At 38.5% G+C, this 19,965-nt stretch overlaps 1 protein-coding gene across 4 annotated transcripts in view; it reads right to left on the bottom strand.

Moving 5' to 3' along the window:
- LOC145994722 (uncharacterized) overlaps positions 1 to 19,965 on the bottom strand; it is a 74,368-nt gene that overhangs the window by 37,350 nt on the left and 17,053 nt on the right. For all 4 annotated transcript variants that reach the window (XM_083130923.1, XM_083130926.1, XM_083130925.1 and 1 more), the window contains 2 exons: positions 12,574 to 12,705; positions 5,138 to 5,219 (listed from right to left, as the gene is read on the bottom strand). In XM_083130923.1, the coding sequence (XP_082987049.1) occupies positions 5,138 to 5,219; positions 12,574 to 12,705 (214 nt within the window). The remainder of the gene's footprint in view (positions 1 to 5,137; positions 5,220 to 12,573; positions 12,706 to 19,965) is intronic.

Genomic DNA, 19,965 nt, shown 5'->3' with positions numbered 1-19,965 from the left:
AACCTATAAAATGCTAAAGTGGACTTAAAACACCAACTCAATCAATCAATTGTCAGCTTTCTATTTCTTCTGTACGGATTCTCAACTAATCCATCATCCAATATAGTTGTATATTCATTTACATACACAGATTACTTGGATATTCATACTATCCAGATATCCTGATTATATGCATATCCAAACAATTCAGATTCTCTCAATATCCAAACTATTCAGATATCCATACTGTCTGAATATTCAGATATCTGAATTATATATTGCATCTAAAACATATTTCAGATAATTTGAAATGCAGATATCCATTATCTGGATCTTGTGGCCATCCCTAGTAAATACACACAGGAAGCCAAACACAAGATTATGAGAAGATACTTTTGCCAGCAGATATACTTGCACAATTTCTTGTCTGGCACAGGCAAAGATCATACATATGGTGCTGATGTTTGATTTGAAATGACAACCCCAATTTCCAGGAGGGATGGACTGACAAAACATTTTTCAAATACTACTGTAATACTCGCAGCTCTAAATTAGTTCTTCAAGTTGTAAATATATCAAGAAGATTTCTTATTTGTATTGTTAAATTAATTGGGAAAAGTAGATAAGAGGAGTAAACTACAGGATGACATAGATTCATTAATACTCTACCCATGTCAGCTGACATAGCATATTGGTCCAGTAATATTATTCATAAATACATGTATGTGTGGGTGTGTGATAAAACAAAAATGACACTACACAAAAGAAAAAAGGTTGATATTTTGCAGGATATACTGCATTTTCACGAGAGAGAAAAGTAGCAGTGCCACTTAGTACAGGGGCACAGAATACTGAGTTCCATCGGTACAGTGTTGCCAGAGACAACTGATAGGTAATGAATGTTACGTAGTTTCACCAGAGTTCACTGCAAGGTGGGAGTTCGAGAAGGAGGGGAAAGGATTATTGGTTGGCTAGGTTGAGTCGGATTATTGGTTGAGTCCAGGGGGCTATAGTGGTGTGCATGCCTGATATATAGATCCTTTCTCACCGCCTGCGGGAAGACGTGTCTGTGTGTGTGTGGGAGGGGGGGGGGGGTAAAAGTTGGATAATGGCAACACGGAAACAGTTGTTAAAGATGGTGTTATGGCTGTTGGTATGGGTGGCGACAGTGAGGTTGGAGTTTTGGGTGGAAGAAAGATGGTTGTTGATCCTGAGGTTAAGGGGGTGGAGGTTTCACCTAGGTAGAAGTTACTGCAGATTTGGCAGATGAGGGGGTATTTGAGGTTGGAGGAGTTAGTTGCAAGTGCCCTTTGGGTAAAGAGTGAACTCACCAGCAGCAGTAGGGATCTGGAGGGTGGGGGAGGTGATGAATTTTATATATTTTGTATATATATATATATATATATATATATATATATATATATATATATATATATATATATATATATAGGATAAAAGCAAGGAGGGCCAAAAGGGCTAAGTAAAAATCAAATAAGGTAAAAGGAAACACTCACCGGACAGTAGGAAAATTCAAAATTTTCGCTAATTTATAGCATCATCGGTGTGAGAAGAAACAGAAGACGGAACCGGAAGTTGGGGTCCTGCAGAGTTGCCAGGTCCCCATTGAAGAAGAAGCGGTGCGTAGAACGAAAAAAACACTGTTTCGTCACCAGGCTCGTCGTAAACTGTGAGTGTGTAGGATGAGTTGGGAGGGAGGGCGGGAGGGTGGGTGAGGGTTGGCATTACTGGGTGGCCTTGTTCAGGCCAGGTGGAGTGGTTGCACTCATGGCCGATATATAGGCCCTCTCCCATCTTTTGCGAACAGAGGTGTTGGCTGGTTGGGGTAGGAGGTGGATGATCGCTACCCGGAAGCAGTCGTTGAAACTGATGTTGTGGTGGTTGGTGTGGACGGCGACAGTGAAGTCCAGGTTGTGGGTGGAGGAGCGGTGGTTATTGATACGGAGGTTGAGGGCCGTTGATGTTTCCCCCAGGTAAAAATCACCACAGATGTTGCAGGTGAGGATGTAAATAAGGTTTGAGGCATGGCATACCCTCCATCCCAAAGGGACCTGCCATTCCTACTGTCCGGTGAGTGTTTCCTTTTACCTTATTTGATTTTTATATATATATATATATCCTGTAATTCACCAATTCTGCCATTTTGGTATTTGGCTTACAAATATAAAAGTTTAATTTGTGTGCATTGGTTTTGTACAGTGAATGTGTAAATAGATGTCTTTTCCTATGGCAAAACCTAATGTGTGCATTATTCAGACAGTTTTATCTCACCTTGCCCCATACATTTATTTTGAGAGTGAATGAACTTTCTGTAACTTTAAATGAAATGAAAACAACATACCACTGTTCACTAAGTAACCGAAGTCCAGTTTGTACTTCACAGCATGAACTTACTTTTTACTCAATCTTTCACCACATCATGTGGCTTCTTCAGGAATTTAGACAAGTACAGGCAAAGTTTAAAACATGAGAAGGTAAGTTGGGTTAAAAAGGTGAAAACTGAAGGAAGTAGGAAGCAGTGACAGGGCACTCTTTACTGGTTTTTCTTTTTCTGATAAGTTGAGGTTTTAAAAATGAATTCAAGTTGAGAAAAAATATATATTGTGTAGCTTCATAAAATTATACCTTAAAGTTGCAAATAGTGTAAGTGTATTCACATGTATGATCTAAACATGCAGTCCCACTAGCTTTCGAACCCGAAAAAAAGTTTTAATTTCCGAACATACATACATAGGAAAATGAAATTCACAATACACGTATCTTGTTTGATGCTGAATACATGATCGTCACAGCAGGTGCTGCAAGTGTCTTCCCTGGACGTCCAGACATGTTTGTACATGGCGTTCCATATTGTGAAAAGTGCGATGTAGAGTCTCCAGTGTGATCTCGTAAATCGCATTCTCGATGTCGTTTCGCAACTCTTGCAGTGATCGTGTTGTTTCTGTAGACACAACGTTTAAGGAAACCCCATAAAAAGAAATCCGGAGGTGTTAAATCTGGGGATCTTGGCGGCCACAATCCTTTGGAGATGATTCTGTCACCAAAAAAGGACTCAATTCCTGCCATGGCCACGTTGGAAGTATGGCATGTCGCTCAGTCTTGTTGGAAATAACCGCGACGCACAGTTCTTCATCGTCCAGCTGATTCACAAATACACTGAAGATGTGTAAGTAAACTTGTGTGTTTACTGTATCTTCAAAGAAGATGGGTTCAATGATACGCTGTCGGGAAACTCCAAACTCCCACCTTTAAGGAATGAAGTGGAGTCTCGTGGTACACATCCGGATTTTCGGCGGCCCACACCCAGGTATTCTGCAAGTTCACATACCCGGAGAGATGGAAACAAGCTTCATCGGTGAACCAAGCATATTCTAGGATTGGATTGTGACTGGATGACTGGATTGTCATGCAGCAAAGCTTGCAACCAACGTGCTTTTCCCAATCTGTAGCCTTCAACTCCTGGACGACGCTTGGCTCTTTTGGCGCTCTTTGCACAGTTGACTTTGACATCTGCCTCCTGTGATAATCGACACAGGCTCTTCTTAAGAGACTGCAAAAGACGTTGCCGCACATTCTGTATTGTCGTCTCAGACATCCGTGGACACGCGCCTCCATGTCCCGTAAGCAATGTTCCTGTTGTTTCGAACTTGTGTACCAAATGATGTATTGATGATTTCGATGGTCCTTTACGGCATCCAAATTCACGGCAAAATTCACATTGAATGGTCTGTTACGATCCCGATATCCAATATTTCTTTACAATGAACACGCAATCTGGTACGGTGTACCGATTCATCCTCGTGATGCAGGGACTCGCGTCACACTAACCACACGCACCATGCCAAGCAGCACTTCCCCTGGCATCACCTACCGTCTTTGTTTTGACACGCGCGCTTATGTTCAACCCTGCCTCGTGTTCAGCATGAAACAAGGTACGTGTATTGTGAATTTCACTTTCCTATGCATGTTTGTTCGGAAATTATAACGTTTTTTGCCGGTTCGAAAGCTAGTGGGACACCCGTTATAAAAAAGGTAAAGTGTTCCCCTGTGCATAGCACCACGCCATGAAGGCGTATAGGGGGTGTGGGGGTAACGCCCTACACTTTCTTGATCCGGTCGTGAGTGGGGTGATGTGATCAGCATCACGCCCCTAACCGCCTTTACCCCCCAGGGTTTCCCCCAGGTACCCATGTTATTCGACGCTGGGTGGGCGCCGGGGCCGCTTCCATCGTTAGAAAAGTTCCCGGATTTGAACCGGCCGGGGATCGAACCCGGGACCTTTAGCATGGTAGTCAGACGCGTTACCGACTGAGCCACCGCGGCCACGGACACCCGTTATAAGAATAAAGAAATATGCAACTTAATTACAGCATGCTCCAGAAGTTTCAACACACAGTATAGTGTCCCAAACATTGGATTGAATTGTATTCAAACTCATTATATAATAATAAAAAAGGAATAATCATTATAGCTGCTTCCAGGTGAATATAGGTAAAGAAAATCAACATGGAGCAAGACTTCATGTGGCCCAAATTACATTCAATTCAATTGAAAATTGAGCAATTACAGATGTAATTGTGTTAGTTCTCCATTTTTGTAGTAAACGGTTCCAACAGGAAGGTAGTCGTCTCCCTTTTTACACACAATTGTGTATCAATTTACAGCCATTTTTGTATGTCGTTTCCATCTATGATCATGCAGAATAATTTTTAAAAAAAATTTTAAAAAAAATCCACCACTCGTATCCTGCTCCTGTAACATTTTTTAACACTGTAAATTTTTATTGACCAGAAATTTCGTCCCTATAAATGAGCGAATACACAGTGTCAGCATCTTATTTAAAGAATAGTATGTAATGTAAAATGGCTACTATGATTCAAATTAACATCTAAACACCTTGCAATTAAAGTGTATGATGGAGGATATCAAAGTATTGTTTCAGGAAATTACAATAAGCCGAAAATTTACAATGGAAGAATAAAATATATGTAATTAAGAACTATCAGATTAAAAGCATTGAGAGTATAGGAGTTACCTACAGTTCGATATTCAATCTGCATGATTACCTTAAAAAAATAATCTTACCACATGATTTTTTTTTACACTTTCAAAGTTGCATAAAGAATTTTAAAACACATACCTGAAGTTGTCTGTGGATCAGGCCTTTGATTTTGTATGTTTTCTGGCTTTATTGCTTTCAATGTATTCAGCTCAGTTCGAACCTGAAATTAACATAACATATAATATTTCATGGTATTTGGGCCATGACCTATTCTACAGTTGATACAATGAATGATTTATTTAATGATAAAGTATATGCATGGGTCTGGCAAATCCATTGCATGCCAGGGATATTTATTTGAAAGATCCAAAAAGTAAGTTTTTTTTTCCTTTCTTCCCAAGACCCAATGTTAACGATGTGGGGGCAGAGGGACCTCCAAAATAATTTTGCTTAAGAGGATCTAATGTATTATTTTGCTTCTCCTGTAAAGTCTACTCTAAAGTGTGCCACATGAACTTAATTTTAAATACACATTTGTTATGTTCTAGACCATCAACTTTGGGGGGCTGAGACCGCTAAACAGTGGCAGCGATACGGGGAAGGGGGCCGTTGCCCCCCACTATACTCTTTATGGTAAGCCATCTTCTTACACATCTTTCATTCAATTTCATTGTTAATTTCATTAAAATAATAACATTATTCTTAACATAAATTGTTATGAATTTGTTTCGTACAAAGTCACATGTGGCCACAACCAAGATTCCTCAGGGTTACAGCTAAGCCGCAAACTAGCAACTCTACCAAACGGTTCTGCAAGGAAGCACAAATGCTTCGTGTAGAAATTATTGCTAACTTAAAAGCTTCAAAACATGCCGCCTGTGTTGTTTCAATATCAACAATCACAATAACACTTGTGTCAAGAAAGAGGCATTCCCAGGGCTGCAAAACATTTGGAGGCTTCACTGCTCCTAGTGTAAACATGAACATCAACAATTGACAAAGAACAAAGACATTACCCCCTCGGCTCCAAAGAAACTGACTATTTTAGCTCAACTATCGGGTCGGGGCCGAAAAGATCGTGGAAAAGGGGAGAGAGAGGGAGGGGAGGGGTTGTACAATATTTTCCTGAGGAAATCTTAACACAAACGTACGGTCTGGTCTTATCGTGTTCCGAGGTTTGCAATGCTTGCTGTGGTACCTCATTTCGTGTCACAGTATTCAGAATTTTTTTCTTGTGACCGCTCACTCCCTGTTCGTACAAAATTTTAAGAGCTTTGTGTTCGGTTATTACTGTAGTTGTGAATGTGACAATGTTTTCACTCATTCGCTCGTTAGAGTTTCGAGTGAGAAAAATGAAGAAAGGTGCAGGGAAAACGTTACTGGATTTTTTAGCAGGAAGAATGAAGTCATAAAAGAAGAAAGTATTGAATATGAAAACTCTGCCCATACATCAGAAAGTACTTGACAGTGTCTGACTGTTCATCTAGTTCATTTTGTGAAAGTAAAAGGAAGATCAGCAAATCTGGTGGTTTTACAGTACTCAAACGTAAACCAGTGTCAGTCAAACCTCTACGGACGAGATCCACTTCATGGCAAAGATGCTTCCCTAGAATATTTCAAAGGAGGATCATTCCAGCCTACCCTGGCTCCATTCCCAGAGACTAAAGGAAGAAGATTTAGAAGTGCATGGCATTCACAATTTAAGTGGCTTGAATATAGTGTGTCTGATGACAAAGCCTTTCGTTTTCCATGTCGATTATTTGTCAGTACTGGTATTTATGATGAAACATTTATTAGTAAGGGGTTTAAGAAATGGAAAAAGGCAACTCAACGTTTTCAAGAACATGAGCGTACTTCTCATCTGAGTGCTTTGCAACGTTGGCTAGAAGGTTTAAAGTGTAAAGAAAGTGTAGCAGTGAAGGTTTCTTCCTACCACAAAGAAGAAGTGGAAAAAAACCATAAGTACCTCAAGATCCTGTTTGAAGCATTACTTTTTCTTGGTAGACAAGGATTATCATTACGAGGCCACAGGGAAGAAGAATTCTCAGATAATCGGATAAACTTTGTAGAATTATTGAAACTGAGGTCATCAGATAATTCACTTTTGAATAAAATGTTTTTAGAGCGAGAAAAGTACTTTAATTATGTTCATCACGATGTACAAAATGAGATGTTGGAAATTTTAGCCAGTCAAATAAAGAGCGACATAATTGGAAGTGTTCAGAAAAGCAAGTACTTCTCCGTAATATTGGATGAAACTCCAGATATAGCAAATCATGAACAACTAACTATCGTACTGAGATATGTAACAGATGATTTAAAAATCGAAGAAAGGTTTCTAGGTTTTTACAAGACAGATCTTACAGATGGAGAGCCATTGTATCGCCAGCTACTGTCTGTGTTGAACGAAGTAGGTTTAGATCTCTCTAATATAGTAGCTCAATACTATGATGGGGCCAGGAATATATAAAGGTGTGACAGCAAGATTAAAAGAAAATAATCCTCATGCAATCTATGTGCACTGTTACATGCATTCATTAAATCTTGCTCTTGTGGATGTATCGAAAAGTATTTTCTTGGTTCGGAATGTTTTCTGTACTGTTCAGCAACTTTATTGCTTCATTGAAGCATCACCGAAGCGCCATGCAATATTTCTAAAGGTAAAGGAAGGGGATACTGGTGAAAATAATACAATAGAATCTAGAACCAACTTGTCTCTTAAGTCACTGAGTGACACTAGATTCAGCAGTAGATATGAAAGTTTGCGAGCTGTTGAACAGCATTTGCCACAAATAATGCAGACACTGGAAGAAATTGAAGCGAATGATCCAAGGGTTGGTGGTGAGGCTCATGGGTTGATCTTGTGTATAAAGAAATTTGAATTTGTATTTGGACTGAAAATGATGAAACAAATATTTTGAAAAGACTAACATTCTTTCAAAATACATTCAAAATCACAATATTTCAGTCCTTGAAGTTGTTGATGTTGCCAAGCAGATTGTAACAAGTACTGCAGATCTTTGTAATGAAAATAAATTTGACATTATATGGTCTCAGGTGAATATATTTTGTGAAAATCATGGATTTGAAGAACTAGTCATTTCACGTAAGCACAAAGTTCCACAGAAAATTGGTGGAGGAGATGTTCATCCAGCTGTTAATTCACCTGTTGTTGAGAAATTCTATGAGATTGAATGTGACAGCTTATCTGCAGAAATTGATGTATTTTCTAGGAAAGAAAGACTAAACTCTGATCGAAACAAATCAATTTCCACATTGGTGTTGGAGTTTAAATCTGAAAAATATTACAATCAACTTGTATACTCAAATATTGTGAAACTTTTGAAATTGTTTTTAACAGTTTCCGTGACTACAGCTTCAGCAGAATGATCTTTCAGTGTCCTCAAAAGGGTAAAAAACTATTTAAGGAACACAACAAAACAAGAACGTTTAACACACCTGCCATTACTAGCCATTGACTAAACACAAATAAACTTAGATAAATGTGTAGAAATGTATGCTAGAAAGAAACAAAGGAACTTATCATGGTTTTAAGTCTCACTCATTAGTTTTCAGACTTTTAAGTTACTTTTTATTTTAACAATTGCATTTGTAATTTGAAGTAAAATATTTGTAACCTGTTTTGCTAACATTCAATATTTCCACTTAATAATGTACCACGTTTATAAATTTTAGCATTTGGGGCATTAAATACTATATGTAGCAAACTGATATCTAATTATTTCCTTGTACATTTTGTATGGAACTAAGAACAGATAGTTATTACAGAATATCCATTGCTTGTTGTATTAAATTAACAATAAACATAACCTTACCTTAACAATCCAAAACTCTAATTTAGCCTAGATCGGTTTCGATAAGTAAATATATTTTATCAGTACGCCTATGCTTATTGAGGATGACCCTGAGATGTTATGTAAGTGTAGTGTCTACAGTAGCTATTTAGTGTGGTATTCTAGGTTATTAAATTTATGGGTTGTTAATATAAGACCATGTTTATTAATTTATTTAAAAATGAAATTGAATAAAATACGTAATTGAATTATAATTTGATTTCTGTACTTATAGCACCTGCCTAATGACTAGTCCGTCAGAGTAGAAAATACATGGCGAGCATGTATAGCTCAGATATTTGAGCAGACTTCCCCCTCTCTTTATAATCCTTGCCCCCAGTTTTGGCACCCAATCACCACCACTGCCGCTAAATCATAAACTTTGGGGGAGGGGGGCTATGACCGGAGGCAGCAAAGCACATGACTTATTACTATATACTAAGCATATAATTATGAGTATTTTTAAAATTTTTACTAAAAAGAGTTTCAAAATAACAAGGTGATATGACAATTAGGTCGTAAACACGACTTTCAGGCAATATTGATATGTACGATATTTAGTTATCCTCAAAATCTCTTCCTCTTAGTCCTAGGGCTTCCCCGACGGTGCGCCTTGTAATCAAGAGGTCTCCGGGTTCGATACTTGGTGGAGGCACAAGTTGTTCGGATTTCACTTTAAACTGTAGGTCCAGTTCCAATTTCCCTTACTCTGTATAAAGTGGACTTAAAACACCAACTCAACAACAACTCTTCCTCTAGTCCAAAGAATAAGGGGAAAAATATTCTAAGGTCTTTAAGTTTATTTTTATTTTATTATGGTTGACAAATCTTGTGACATATCCATCCGTGAACAATTGACATTCTGTATTCAAACTGTGAATGAAAATTTTGATATTTTTGAGGAATTCATGGGCTTTTACGAGATTCCGAACACTGAGGCCAAAACTCTTTTTGACGTTGTAAAATACATTCTGGTGGCTCTGGACTTGCCCATACAGAATCTGAGGGGACAGTGTTAGGATGGTTGGTGCCTCTTGTATGAGGGAAAGATTTAAAGGGCTTCAAAAGTTAGTTACAGATCTGCAGCCAGAGGCTATTTATGTACACTGTACAGTTCATAGCTTTAACTTGGCAGTTGAGGACAGCTTGCGTCACCTGCCCTGTATCAGAGACATAATGAATTTAGCCAACGACTTGTTAAAGACTGTTAGGGAATCCCCTAAAAGAATGCAAATATTTAGGAGTATTATTGATATAAACGAGAAGACTGGCTATACTGGATTGCGACCAATTTGCCCTCATCGGTCGACATTGAGAGCCTCCAGTATCCAACAGATCTTGAAGAACTATGAAAACCTTCTCAATTTTTTTGAGAAATTTTCTGAAGAAGAGTCTACTGACGCAGCATTAAAATGTGCTGGATACCTGGAGACAATGCCTCACTTCAAGACATTTTTCTTTCTCTCTCTCTACTGCCACGTGATGGGTCCAATGGAAGAGGTCACCTGTAAGATTCAGTCTCCATGCATTGGTGCTACAGAAGTGGAATCAAAACTAAAATACTTGACTGACATCTTTCAAGAAAAACCGAATGGATTTTGAGCAGTTCTGGTAGAAATGCACAGAGGGCAAACCCAGCCTCGTTGATGAGTCAGAATTAACACGCCAACGTCACGTCCCTAAGAGACATGAAAATCCTGATGCTGCCAAACCTCAAGTTCTACACTTCAAAAGAGTACTATTATAAATGAATATACACTGACATGTGTGACACAGTAAAATCATGAATCTACAGGACTACAAAAAGTAACAGCCGTAGAGACAGAATGCATCTCAGCTGTGAACAGTTGCTACCGAGGCTGGTATAAAGAAAAAAAAAAAAAGTAAAGTGCTCCCCTGTGCATAGCACCATGCCATGAAGGCGTATAGGGGGTGTGGGGGTAACGCCCCACACTTTCTTGATCCCGGTCGTGAGTGGGGGTGATGTGATCAGCATCACGCCCCTGACCGCCTTTACCCCCCAGGGTTTCCCCCAGGTACCTATGTAATTCGACGCTGGGTGGGTGCCGGGGCCGCTAAAACTGTTAGGTAATGTAAATACATACATACTTTTCGGTAAAAAGTTAATTGTTATCTAAAAAAACAAATGAGCAGACAGAGAGAGACTTTGAAACATTTTCTAAACGTTTTTCATGTTACATTCCATTTGCATGAGGAATATAATAGCTGCTTAAAAACTGCTATACGAAGACGTAATTTTTATTTTTAAGAAAGGGAGAGAGTGAGTGATTCATTCATTTATTTCAGTGATCAGAGGCCCCCCCCCCCCAATAATTTTGACAAGTCGGTTGCCCTGCCAAGAGATGTAACAGGCAATCATCATAAAACTGGACAAAGTGAATACATATTGAAAGAAAGTAGTCCAGAAAGAGAAAATTAGAAAAGTTTGAGTGGGTGCCATACAGTAAATTGTAATCTTAAGGATATCAATGCCGTGTGGTTATCCATCATAAGAAGTGATTTGTAACAATGCCTTGGTTCGTGCAACATTTCTGTAATACCCAGATTATTCAGTCTACTGGTGAACTTTCCTGAAGAAATCTGAAGGGCAGTAACAACATTGCCAAATATCTGTTTATTACAACCATGCCACACAATGACAAGTCACAGGTTCAAATCCTAGTTGTGCCACAATTCTTAGAAAAGCTGCACAAATCTTGAATAGAACACAGGGGCTTCGGATCAGAAAGCTCCAATTAGATTGCTGCATGGAGAGAAAACCATAGCTGGGAACCTTATTACATATGCATGATTTCCATGTGGAGCTAACTTCATGGGTTCTGTTGGCAAGACCACAGAGAGCCTCCTGTGGAATATAGCAATCTGATCAGAAACAAACCAACACCCTATTACATGTACAGGGTCAACAAAGTTAGTAGTAAGGTGTGTTTTATACAGCATATATTGATACATGTGTAGGTTGAATTGTATATTTTGCAAATATGCTGTATAAAAAAACAAACTGCCAGAGTACTACGTGGTGTGAGTGTTCAAGCTTTCCATGCAGGTATCAGAAAATATCAAACAAGCCTGATGAAGGTGTAGTAATAGGATGCCGGCTCTCTGAGTAGCTTTCAGATCAGAACGTTGTATGCAGAAGAATTTGCATGTAATAACTCCTTGACAAATTGTTATATAATACACTTGAACCACCATATTTTATATTTTTTATGGATTACACATTTAACACACACACACACAGTTCTGGCCCAAGTACAGCCAATGAAATTATTTCCCTGCCTTTAGATTTTCCAAAATTTTAAGTTCTTTGTCACAGCCACTGAAGAACATACAGTTAAGATGCCTCAAAGGTGCCACTTCATCCTATTCTTAGGATTCTAGGCCAAAATTGCTACACAGTTTACCAGCATGCTGTGCAACTCAGCACCTTTGAAAATTTTGACATCAGAAAATCTTCAAAGAAGTGTGAATAGCAAAAATAAAACACTTAGGAGTGAACTACTGTATTATATTTGTAATAGTTCCTCACCAATTTGGGAAAAAAAAATGCCAGCTCCTCTGCGATTAACATATTTTTTTACTGCATAACTATTTTTAGAGCTTCTAAATGTGGAACATTTATCTTGAAACTACTTGATATAAGTGTACAATAACTGCCAGTACTGACCATTAGAACATAAAATCCAATACTTAAATTACCTTTTCAAGTTCAATCATAATATTTTCAACTTCCTTCTTCTTCTGTTCTTCAGCTTCTCGATATTTATCACGTTCCTTCTGCAAATCATCTATTGTATTATCTTTTAATGTACTTTGTGCAACAAGATCAGACTACAAAGAAAAACAGAGAGAAGATAAAATCTTTGCAACTGTCCTTGTTAACAAAGTGAGAGATATAAATATTATGCACAAAACAGAAGGAACAAATAAAAATAAACAAACACATATGGTCACCAAATGAAAAGGTGACATATATTTCTTATCACACCTGATACATCTCTGTCGAACGTAGGTGCACCAGAAATAAACAAGGGAAACAGAAAAAATATAAATAAATGTAATAATAAGTTTTTCATTTGTTAATTACCAAGAAACCTTATTGTCTTCATGTTCTTTTTTTGGGATTGGGGGGGGGGGGTTGCTGGGCTACAGATATTGTTGAAATATAATTAAAATTGTATCTCTTCACAATGGGCAAAAAACAACAATATTCCATGGATCACAACAGTGATCCATGCAACCAGTGACAAGAGTTGTTTTTTTTCTGTGCGATCACTGCAGTGTTAATGAATGCAGTACAAATTATCAAAACCATTGGGTCATTTTTTTACCATTTGGATGGGGTTCTGCATAAAGAGGTAACATGTCATTATAAACACAATTTGCAAAACATTTACAAAAATTATCTAAAACTAGAGTTCAATTATTGGCACAGCCAAGCATGGGCTTCTCCCAAAATTTTGTCAGATTAAATTGCTACAATTGAAGTTTGGTACAAAAACAAAAGTAGCCTTAATTTCTAGTTTCACATTATTATTTTCACATTCTCATGTTTTCAGGATATGTAGGGAAGGTTAACTGGAACCAGCTGCAAACATTGCATCTGACAGTGGCATGGCACAGTTTTTTGTGCATTTTAGGCAATTTGGATGCTACCCACATCAAGTTGCCCAGGCCCCTCTTGCTGAGCCACTACCCCATTCCTCCCACATATTAAAAAAAAAAAAAAGCTGAGTCAAGTTATTTGTTGTGTGCGTAGAGCTAACTCCGACTATTAACATGTCTTCTAAGTTCACCGACAGTAAACAACAAGAGCAACTTTTCTATCCAGTGCTCCACTCAAGAAATTGCTACTTTCAATAGCATATTGATCCACAACAATCGAATTATTGCATGTAAGCTACTCTGATGAATGTCTCATCGGGTTATACAAAATTTCAGGAGCTCAACAAGTAGAGCATCTAAACCCTGCCCTGGCCCTCTGCTACATCCTGGGGGCAGAAGCTAAACCACTGATCTGGGTCGTGTGACAGAACTTTTATCTTTCACAATCACTAATAACGCCAAAATGTTAATTGTTGTCTGAAATTGCTTAATGTTGAAGTGGATAAATTAAGTACTAAGCACATTTCCATGCATAAAAAGCTGCAATAATAATGCAAATGTAGTATTTTATGTTATATAGTTAGTGTTTCTCATAATTTCACCATATTTGGCACATATTTTGTAATGCTCGCAACAAAAATCATAATTATTTCAAGTTGTATTTTATGAATTAATAAACATAGTGACAGTTCCGTTACTTCAGTATTATTTATCACTGCCAATTTTTTAACTACCGTATTTCTATCACTAGTTGGGCCCTACTTGCAAAAGAAAATTTTGATTATACCCTTGCATTCAATAAAACAGCTCTAAGCCGCGCGTCAGGCTAAGTTTGCAGCAGGTTTTATGTATCAATCCGCGCGAGAACTGAGCACAGAATCTTCCGTGCCAGTCTTGCCTCAACCGCCGAGCTGCTTACATCGCAGACACTGAGAAAATCCACAGTATTGCCAACCGCACAACACATCAAAACCCGCATGCATGTCAAGCGGAATATATTTGTGTTTCTTTTTGTCTCCTGAAACATAACATTTTAGAAGTACTTTCGGCGCATAAATTATTTAAAAAAATGTGTCATTACTTAATATAAATGCGAAATATCTTCGAAACATGAGAGTATTTTTCCCAGGGAGGCAAACAAGTCACATTTCCCCCAAAAGAGTGTAGTTCCCTAATAACATTGCTTAAATTTGAATTTATTGTGTTAATGCAATAATTAACACATATTATTGTGGCTAAAATGTAATTATATGTGTGAAATACATAATTTTTGGTTGATTTTCATTTTCCAGGGAGGGAACGGCCCCCTTCCGGACGCCCATGAGCATGTGTGTGTATTTCGAGCAAGCAAAAATAAAAATAAACAAAGATATAAGTAAACAACGACAGGCCCTCTTGAATTAAATGACAAATTATTGTTTTTGGTTTATAAAAAAATATGTTTATGAAAACCTTTGTTACTGTAAGACACACGCACTTCAAGTTATACCAGCAAAAAAAAAAAAGTATGATTTGTTATTGTGGATATATACAATCAGGTGCATTGTCTGCTGCTATTATTCTGGTTACAATTTATGAATCACTTCACTAAACCAGGATTCAAATCTTGGTCTGTCCATTTCTTGCTAATCATCCATCCCTTTTCTTGCACGGAACAGTAAATATATGCGCCTTCAACAAAGACGTGATTGCCGCCAGTGGGTGAAACAATAAGCCTCCCCCTTCCCCTCTCCCTTTCTCGTCGGTTTCTTCAGCCCTGGCGGTGGTTTTGCATGGTGATATATATATATATATATAAAGAAAAATCAATATAACGCCCACGCCCCTCCCTTCATCGAGTTAAAGCACGTCTGGTCCAAATAATAAACATGTTTCTTCTCAAGGGGATATCTTTTAATACCGGGACATTCTTTTGTAGTCAAACAACAAACAATCGTTTCCTCTTCCTAAACTCAAACCGCAAATCATTCAACACCCGGGATACAGTTCGTGCGCCTATTGACGGCAAATCACCTCACGCCCTGTTTTACTTTGATCTTGTTTCCGTAAGGAGGATTATGCATTTTAAACAACTTGCTTGATTTGAAGAGCTTTTCCCTTCGGATGAAGCCCACAATAACACTCGCTGAACAGGAGACCTTGCTTGATCCAGCCATTCTCGCCGCTGTATAGCACGATTATTAATCACAATAAACATAGGGTTAAAATAGTGGGATGTGCAACACTGGTATCACGGATTCCACGCACTCTGCAACGTATTCAGTCTTGCTCGACTCGCACTTGGGCTTCAGGGATTCCTCAGCTCAATACAAACTCCAGCTGGCGAATCTGCGGATCCAAGTTCGTCTGCACAGTGATTGCAACCGATCAAATCCACACCTGCTAATGGATGTATTATTTTGTCTGTATTTTACAAATTAAATAACTGTTTTCTTGCAAGTATGCAGTTGTGTCGGAATAGAACCCATCTCAGTGGAACTATATTCTTGCGCGCACGTTTGGATCTACATATGCGAAAACCTGCTGCAAGGTTAACCTGACGCTTGGCTTAGTAAGCATGAGATAATGTTGACACATGGCCAAACTGAGCTGATTTATGTTACACTGACCAATTCCTTTGCAGTTCAGATAGTTTCTTACCAAGAGTTGTCCCAGATGGACACTTTCTCAGATATTGCTGCTTGGTTCCAGTGGCGTGCATTCTGGGTAGGCTAGGTAAAATAACGATAAGTGTATCTGAAATTGTAACATGTGCGAGAAATGTGTCATTTTGTGTTTCGACGGCTCACAAGCCTTGGAAGCGAAGCCCATATCGGACCCAGGGCCCTACATTGAGTATAAGTTCATTGAATGCAGCACCTACTGGCCCTGAAGTGAGTGTACGGACATGCTTTACCTAGTTGCATTGGTCAGTTGGTGCATGCATTGTGACTCGCTGTGCTTCTCCATTGAATGCATTGTAGACACTGGTAGGGGCAGCATACTAGCCATAGTGTGGCAGGATATCATGCTCTTATTTTGTGTATTGCTCTCTCTGTGCATTTACAATGAAAGATATTGTATTGCAATGGCACACAGTGCGTTTGTAATTGATGATGTGTTGAAGAAACCATTTGGATGTAGTGAGAAAAGTGATATTATAAATATAGGGAGACCTGTGCCAGCACTTCCAAATTTGAAATTTAGACATAAAGAAAAGGAAAGGGAATACTTTTGCTATTTTAATGTCCATCATCAATATGAAATGACTGATTGGTTAGAAGGTAGCTGTAAACTGAGTAAATTAGTTTGCTGGCTATGCTTATTGTCTTCTAATGAATGGTGTGTGTAGAGTAAAGAAGGTTACAACTTGAAAAATCTCATGCTATCACCATGAACATCCGGAAGGGGAAGGGGGCAACGGTTCCCCCTGGAAAATGAATGTCTACCTGAAAAGTCCATATTTCAGTCACATTAATTTATATTAATTATTATAAGAGCGTTGAAGAACATGATAATTCAGGGTGGCTACAAACAAGCAGAAATGAAATTCCCTGACTTTTCCAGGTTTTCCAGGACAAAATCTACATTTTTCCCTGACAATTACAAACTAAACTAAATCGATGTTTTTGCAAATGGAAATAATAAACTCATACAGATCCACGTACCAGTTTTGTTAAGTACCAATATTATCTTCTATGAAATTGACTTAATTTCTCTATTCTCTATGATTTGAATTCAAACTGCAAAATAGTGAATTTGGAAAATTATTACAATTCACAAGCTAGGGAAGGATTACGGAATGTTGTCATACGCAGTAAGTTTAAAATAAAATACTTGATTATTTTTAAAGTTACGACTAAATGAGATAAGAGTGAAGAGTGATTAAGAAATAAAAAAGGTAAAGTGCTCCCCTGTGCATAGCACCACGCCATGAAGGCGTATAGGATGTGTAGGGGTAACGCCCCACACTTTCTTGATCCGGTCGTGAGTGGGGGTGATGTGATCAGCATCACGCCCCTGACCGCCTTTACCCCCCAGGGTTTCCCCCAGGTACCCATGTTATTCGACGCTAAGAAATACAATTTGTAATTTATCAGTCTCCTTATACATTCTCGGTATTATATGCTGATATTTCCACTGAGGTTTGGAACACTTGAATCGAACAAAATAAAGTGTCATATTTCCTTACATTATGAATGGGATTTCTGCTTCAGTACAGTATATCCAAGTGAAGTACTGTGAAACTGACAACATGCAGTTATACCATTAATGCTGACGAAAAGGGTATGTAGGTATTGGAAATTTAACGCAAGCAATTTATAGAATTTCATTGTATAGGTACCGGACTTAGCTAACCACACATTAAAACAGGAACACTAAAAGCTTCTGAAAGTTCATATACGAGAGGCATCCTGAAAAAGGGTCCAATGGTCCCTATACGCAGCACTAGTGGTCGGAGAGCGATACACACACATGCAGGCAGGAAGAAATGGCATGTACTTGTAGCTGTAATCTGGTACGCTTGCAATACAGCCGTCTTAGGAAAGTTCTAGGTTAAATATTGCAGCTCTCTTACAGTCTCCCACCGACTGCGATGTAGCCTACGTGTAGTAATCAGATTTTTGCACGCTCAGAATTTGGCACAGAGCCACCAGCAATCGTGTGATGTATGCAGACCAGATGTCGTGAAAGGTAGTATGGTGAGACGATGGTGCAGACAATTCACAAAGGCCAATCAAATGTGCACAACCCCATACAGCTGAGTACACGCGGGAGTTCCATCACTTCGGTGAGAGATTTTGGACCACTTCCTGTACAGCCCTGGCCTTAAATGTACCGACTTTCATCTCTTTGTTTAACTGGAGGTCTCTGGCAGGGCAAGGATTTGACAGCTACACTGCGGTAGAGATAGTTCCATGGGCATACAAAATTTAGTGCCATGCTACGACAAATGCCAGAACAACGGTGGTGATTATGCCGAAAATTAGGTTAGGAATCACTGTTACTAATGCAATAAATTACAACTGATATCCTTGTTTTATTTATACCTAATCGGTAGGGACCTTGATATTTTGTTACTTTTTTTCAAATTGGTGTATTTTTTTTTTTTTTTTTTTTTACTATAACGTGTTATTTTCCCCAAAATTCACATTTTCATTTTAGCGCATTTTCTGGCAAATATCTCAAATTATACCTTCATGGTGTTTTAAAACTACTGTTTCAAATTGTAAGTCACATGGCTTACGCCTCTTTGTGAGAGTTTGATATCTTGAAAGCTATTTTGGGTAAGTTATTTTCCACACCCGTTTTTTTTTTTTTAATTTTAAGGTAAGGATTTTAGATAATGGCATTTCCCCCGTATATACTGAAGGGTGCATAATGACCATAAGTGGCGACGCACCCAAAAAATTAAAATCAATCAATCTCATGTGACCAATACTGATATATTATGGCACCAAAAATTGGCATTGAATTTTTTTGACTTGTTAGTGTTACGTTTCCCAAAATTCGGGTTTTTGTTTTAGAACATTTATCTGCCAAATATACTGAAACTTAATACTCCATTGTGCTTTTAAACTATTATTTTAAATTGTAGGTCACATGGTCTACGTATTTTCGAGACAGTTTGATATGTTGGAACAGATTTTTGAGGAAGTAAAAGTAAATAGCTCCCCTGCACTTTTCCATGAAGGTGTATAGGGGTTTGGAGTTAGGACCCCACACTTTCTTGATCACGGCTGAAGGTGGGGGTGATGTGATCAGCAATACGCTCCTGGCTACCTTTATTCCTCAAAGTTTCCTCAAGGTACCAGCTTCATATGATGCTGGGTGGTGCCGTAGCAGTTTGAATAGGTGGAAAACATCCCAGTTCTCCCCCGCAGGGGATCGACCCCGGGTCTCTCGCATAGTAGTCAGACGCCCTAACGACTGAGCTCCATTATTACTAGCTCGACAAATGCCGATGGTTCACACTTAGCTTGGTAATTCAAAACATATCTCGTGCGACAAATACTGAAGATGCTGCTCCCGTGTGACGGTAGATACGCACTCGATCTCCTGTTAGAACCCTGCCACTTTTACGTGATTTAATGTGGCTGTCGGAATTATTCCATGTACGTATAGTTTACTCTTGAATAAAATGTTGGAAAACTTGCATGTTCTATGTACACAAACATGGCCTAGAAAAGACAAGCATGTTGGATTTCATGGAATTTTTCATTGTTTTAGGACATTTCTTTTAAAAAAAAATCGCTAAAAACGCCAACAATACGCATTTTATGCCAAATACGCATTATTTCGATATTTCTAACGGGCGAAAAATGTGTCCAGACATCACTGCACATTCCTAAACATAACTTCACAGCAATTACCATTTTTCACGGTTTTGGCGTTTGCGAAAAATCAATGTCCCTACTAACAGACAGGACAGAGAGTGGCGTTAATTTCATTGCAATACTAGTGTTGCAGTAAATTTGAGGTTGGGAGCATGCACTTGCCAATTTT

Source organism: Lepisma saccharinum, chromosome 11, assembly GCF_977018435.1.
Source record: "Lepisma saccharinum chromosome 11, izLepSacc3.1, whole genome shotgun sequence".
Lineage (NCBI taxonomy): Eukaryota > Metazoa > Arthropoda > Insecta > Zygentoma > Lepismatidae > Lepisma > Lepisma saccharinum.
The sequence above is the reverse complement of the archived record's forward strand: the minus strand, read 5'-3'. Positions and strand labels throughout refer to the sequence as shown.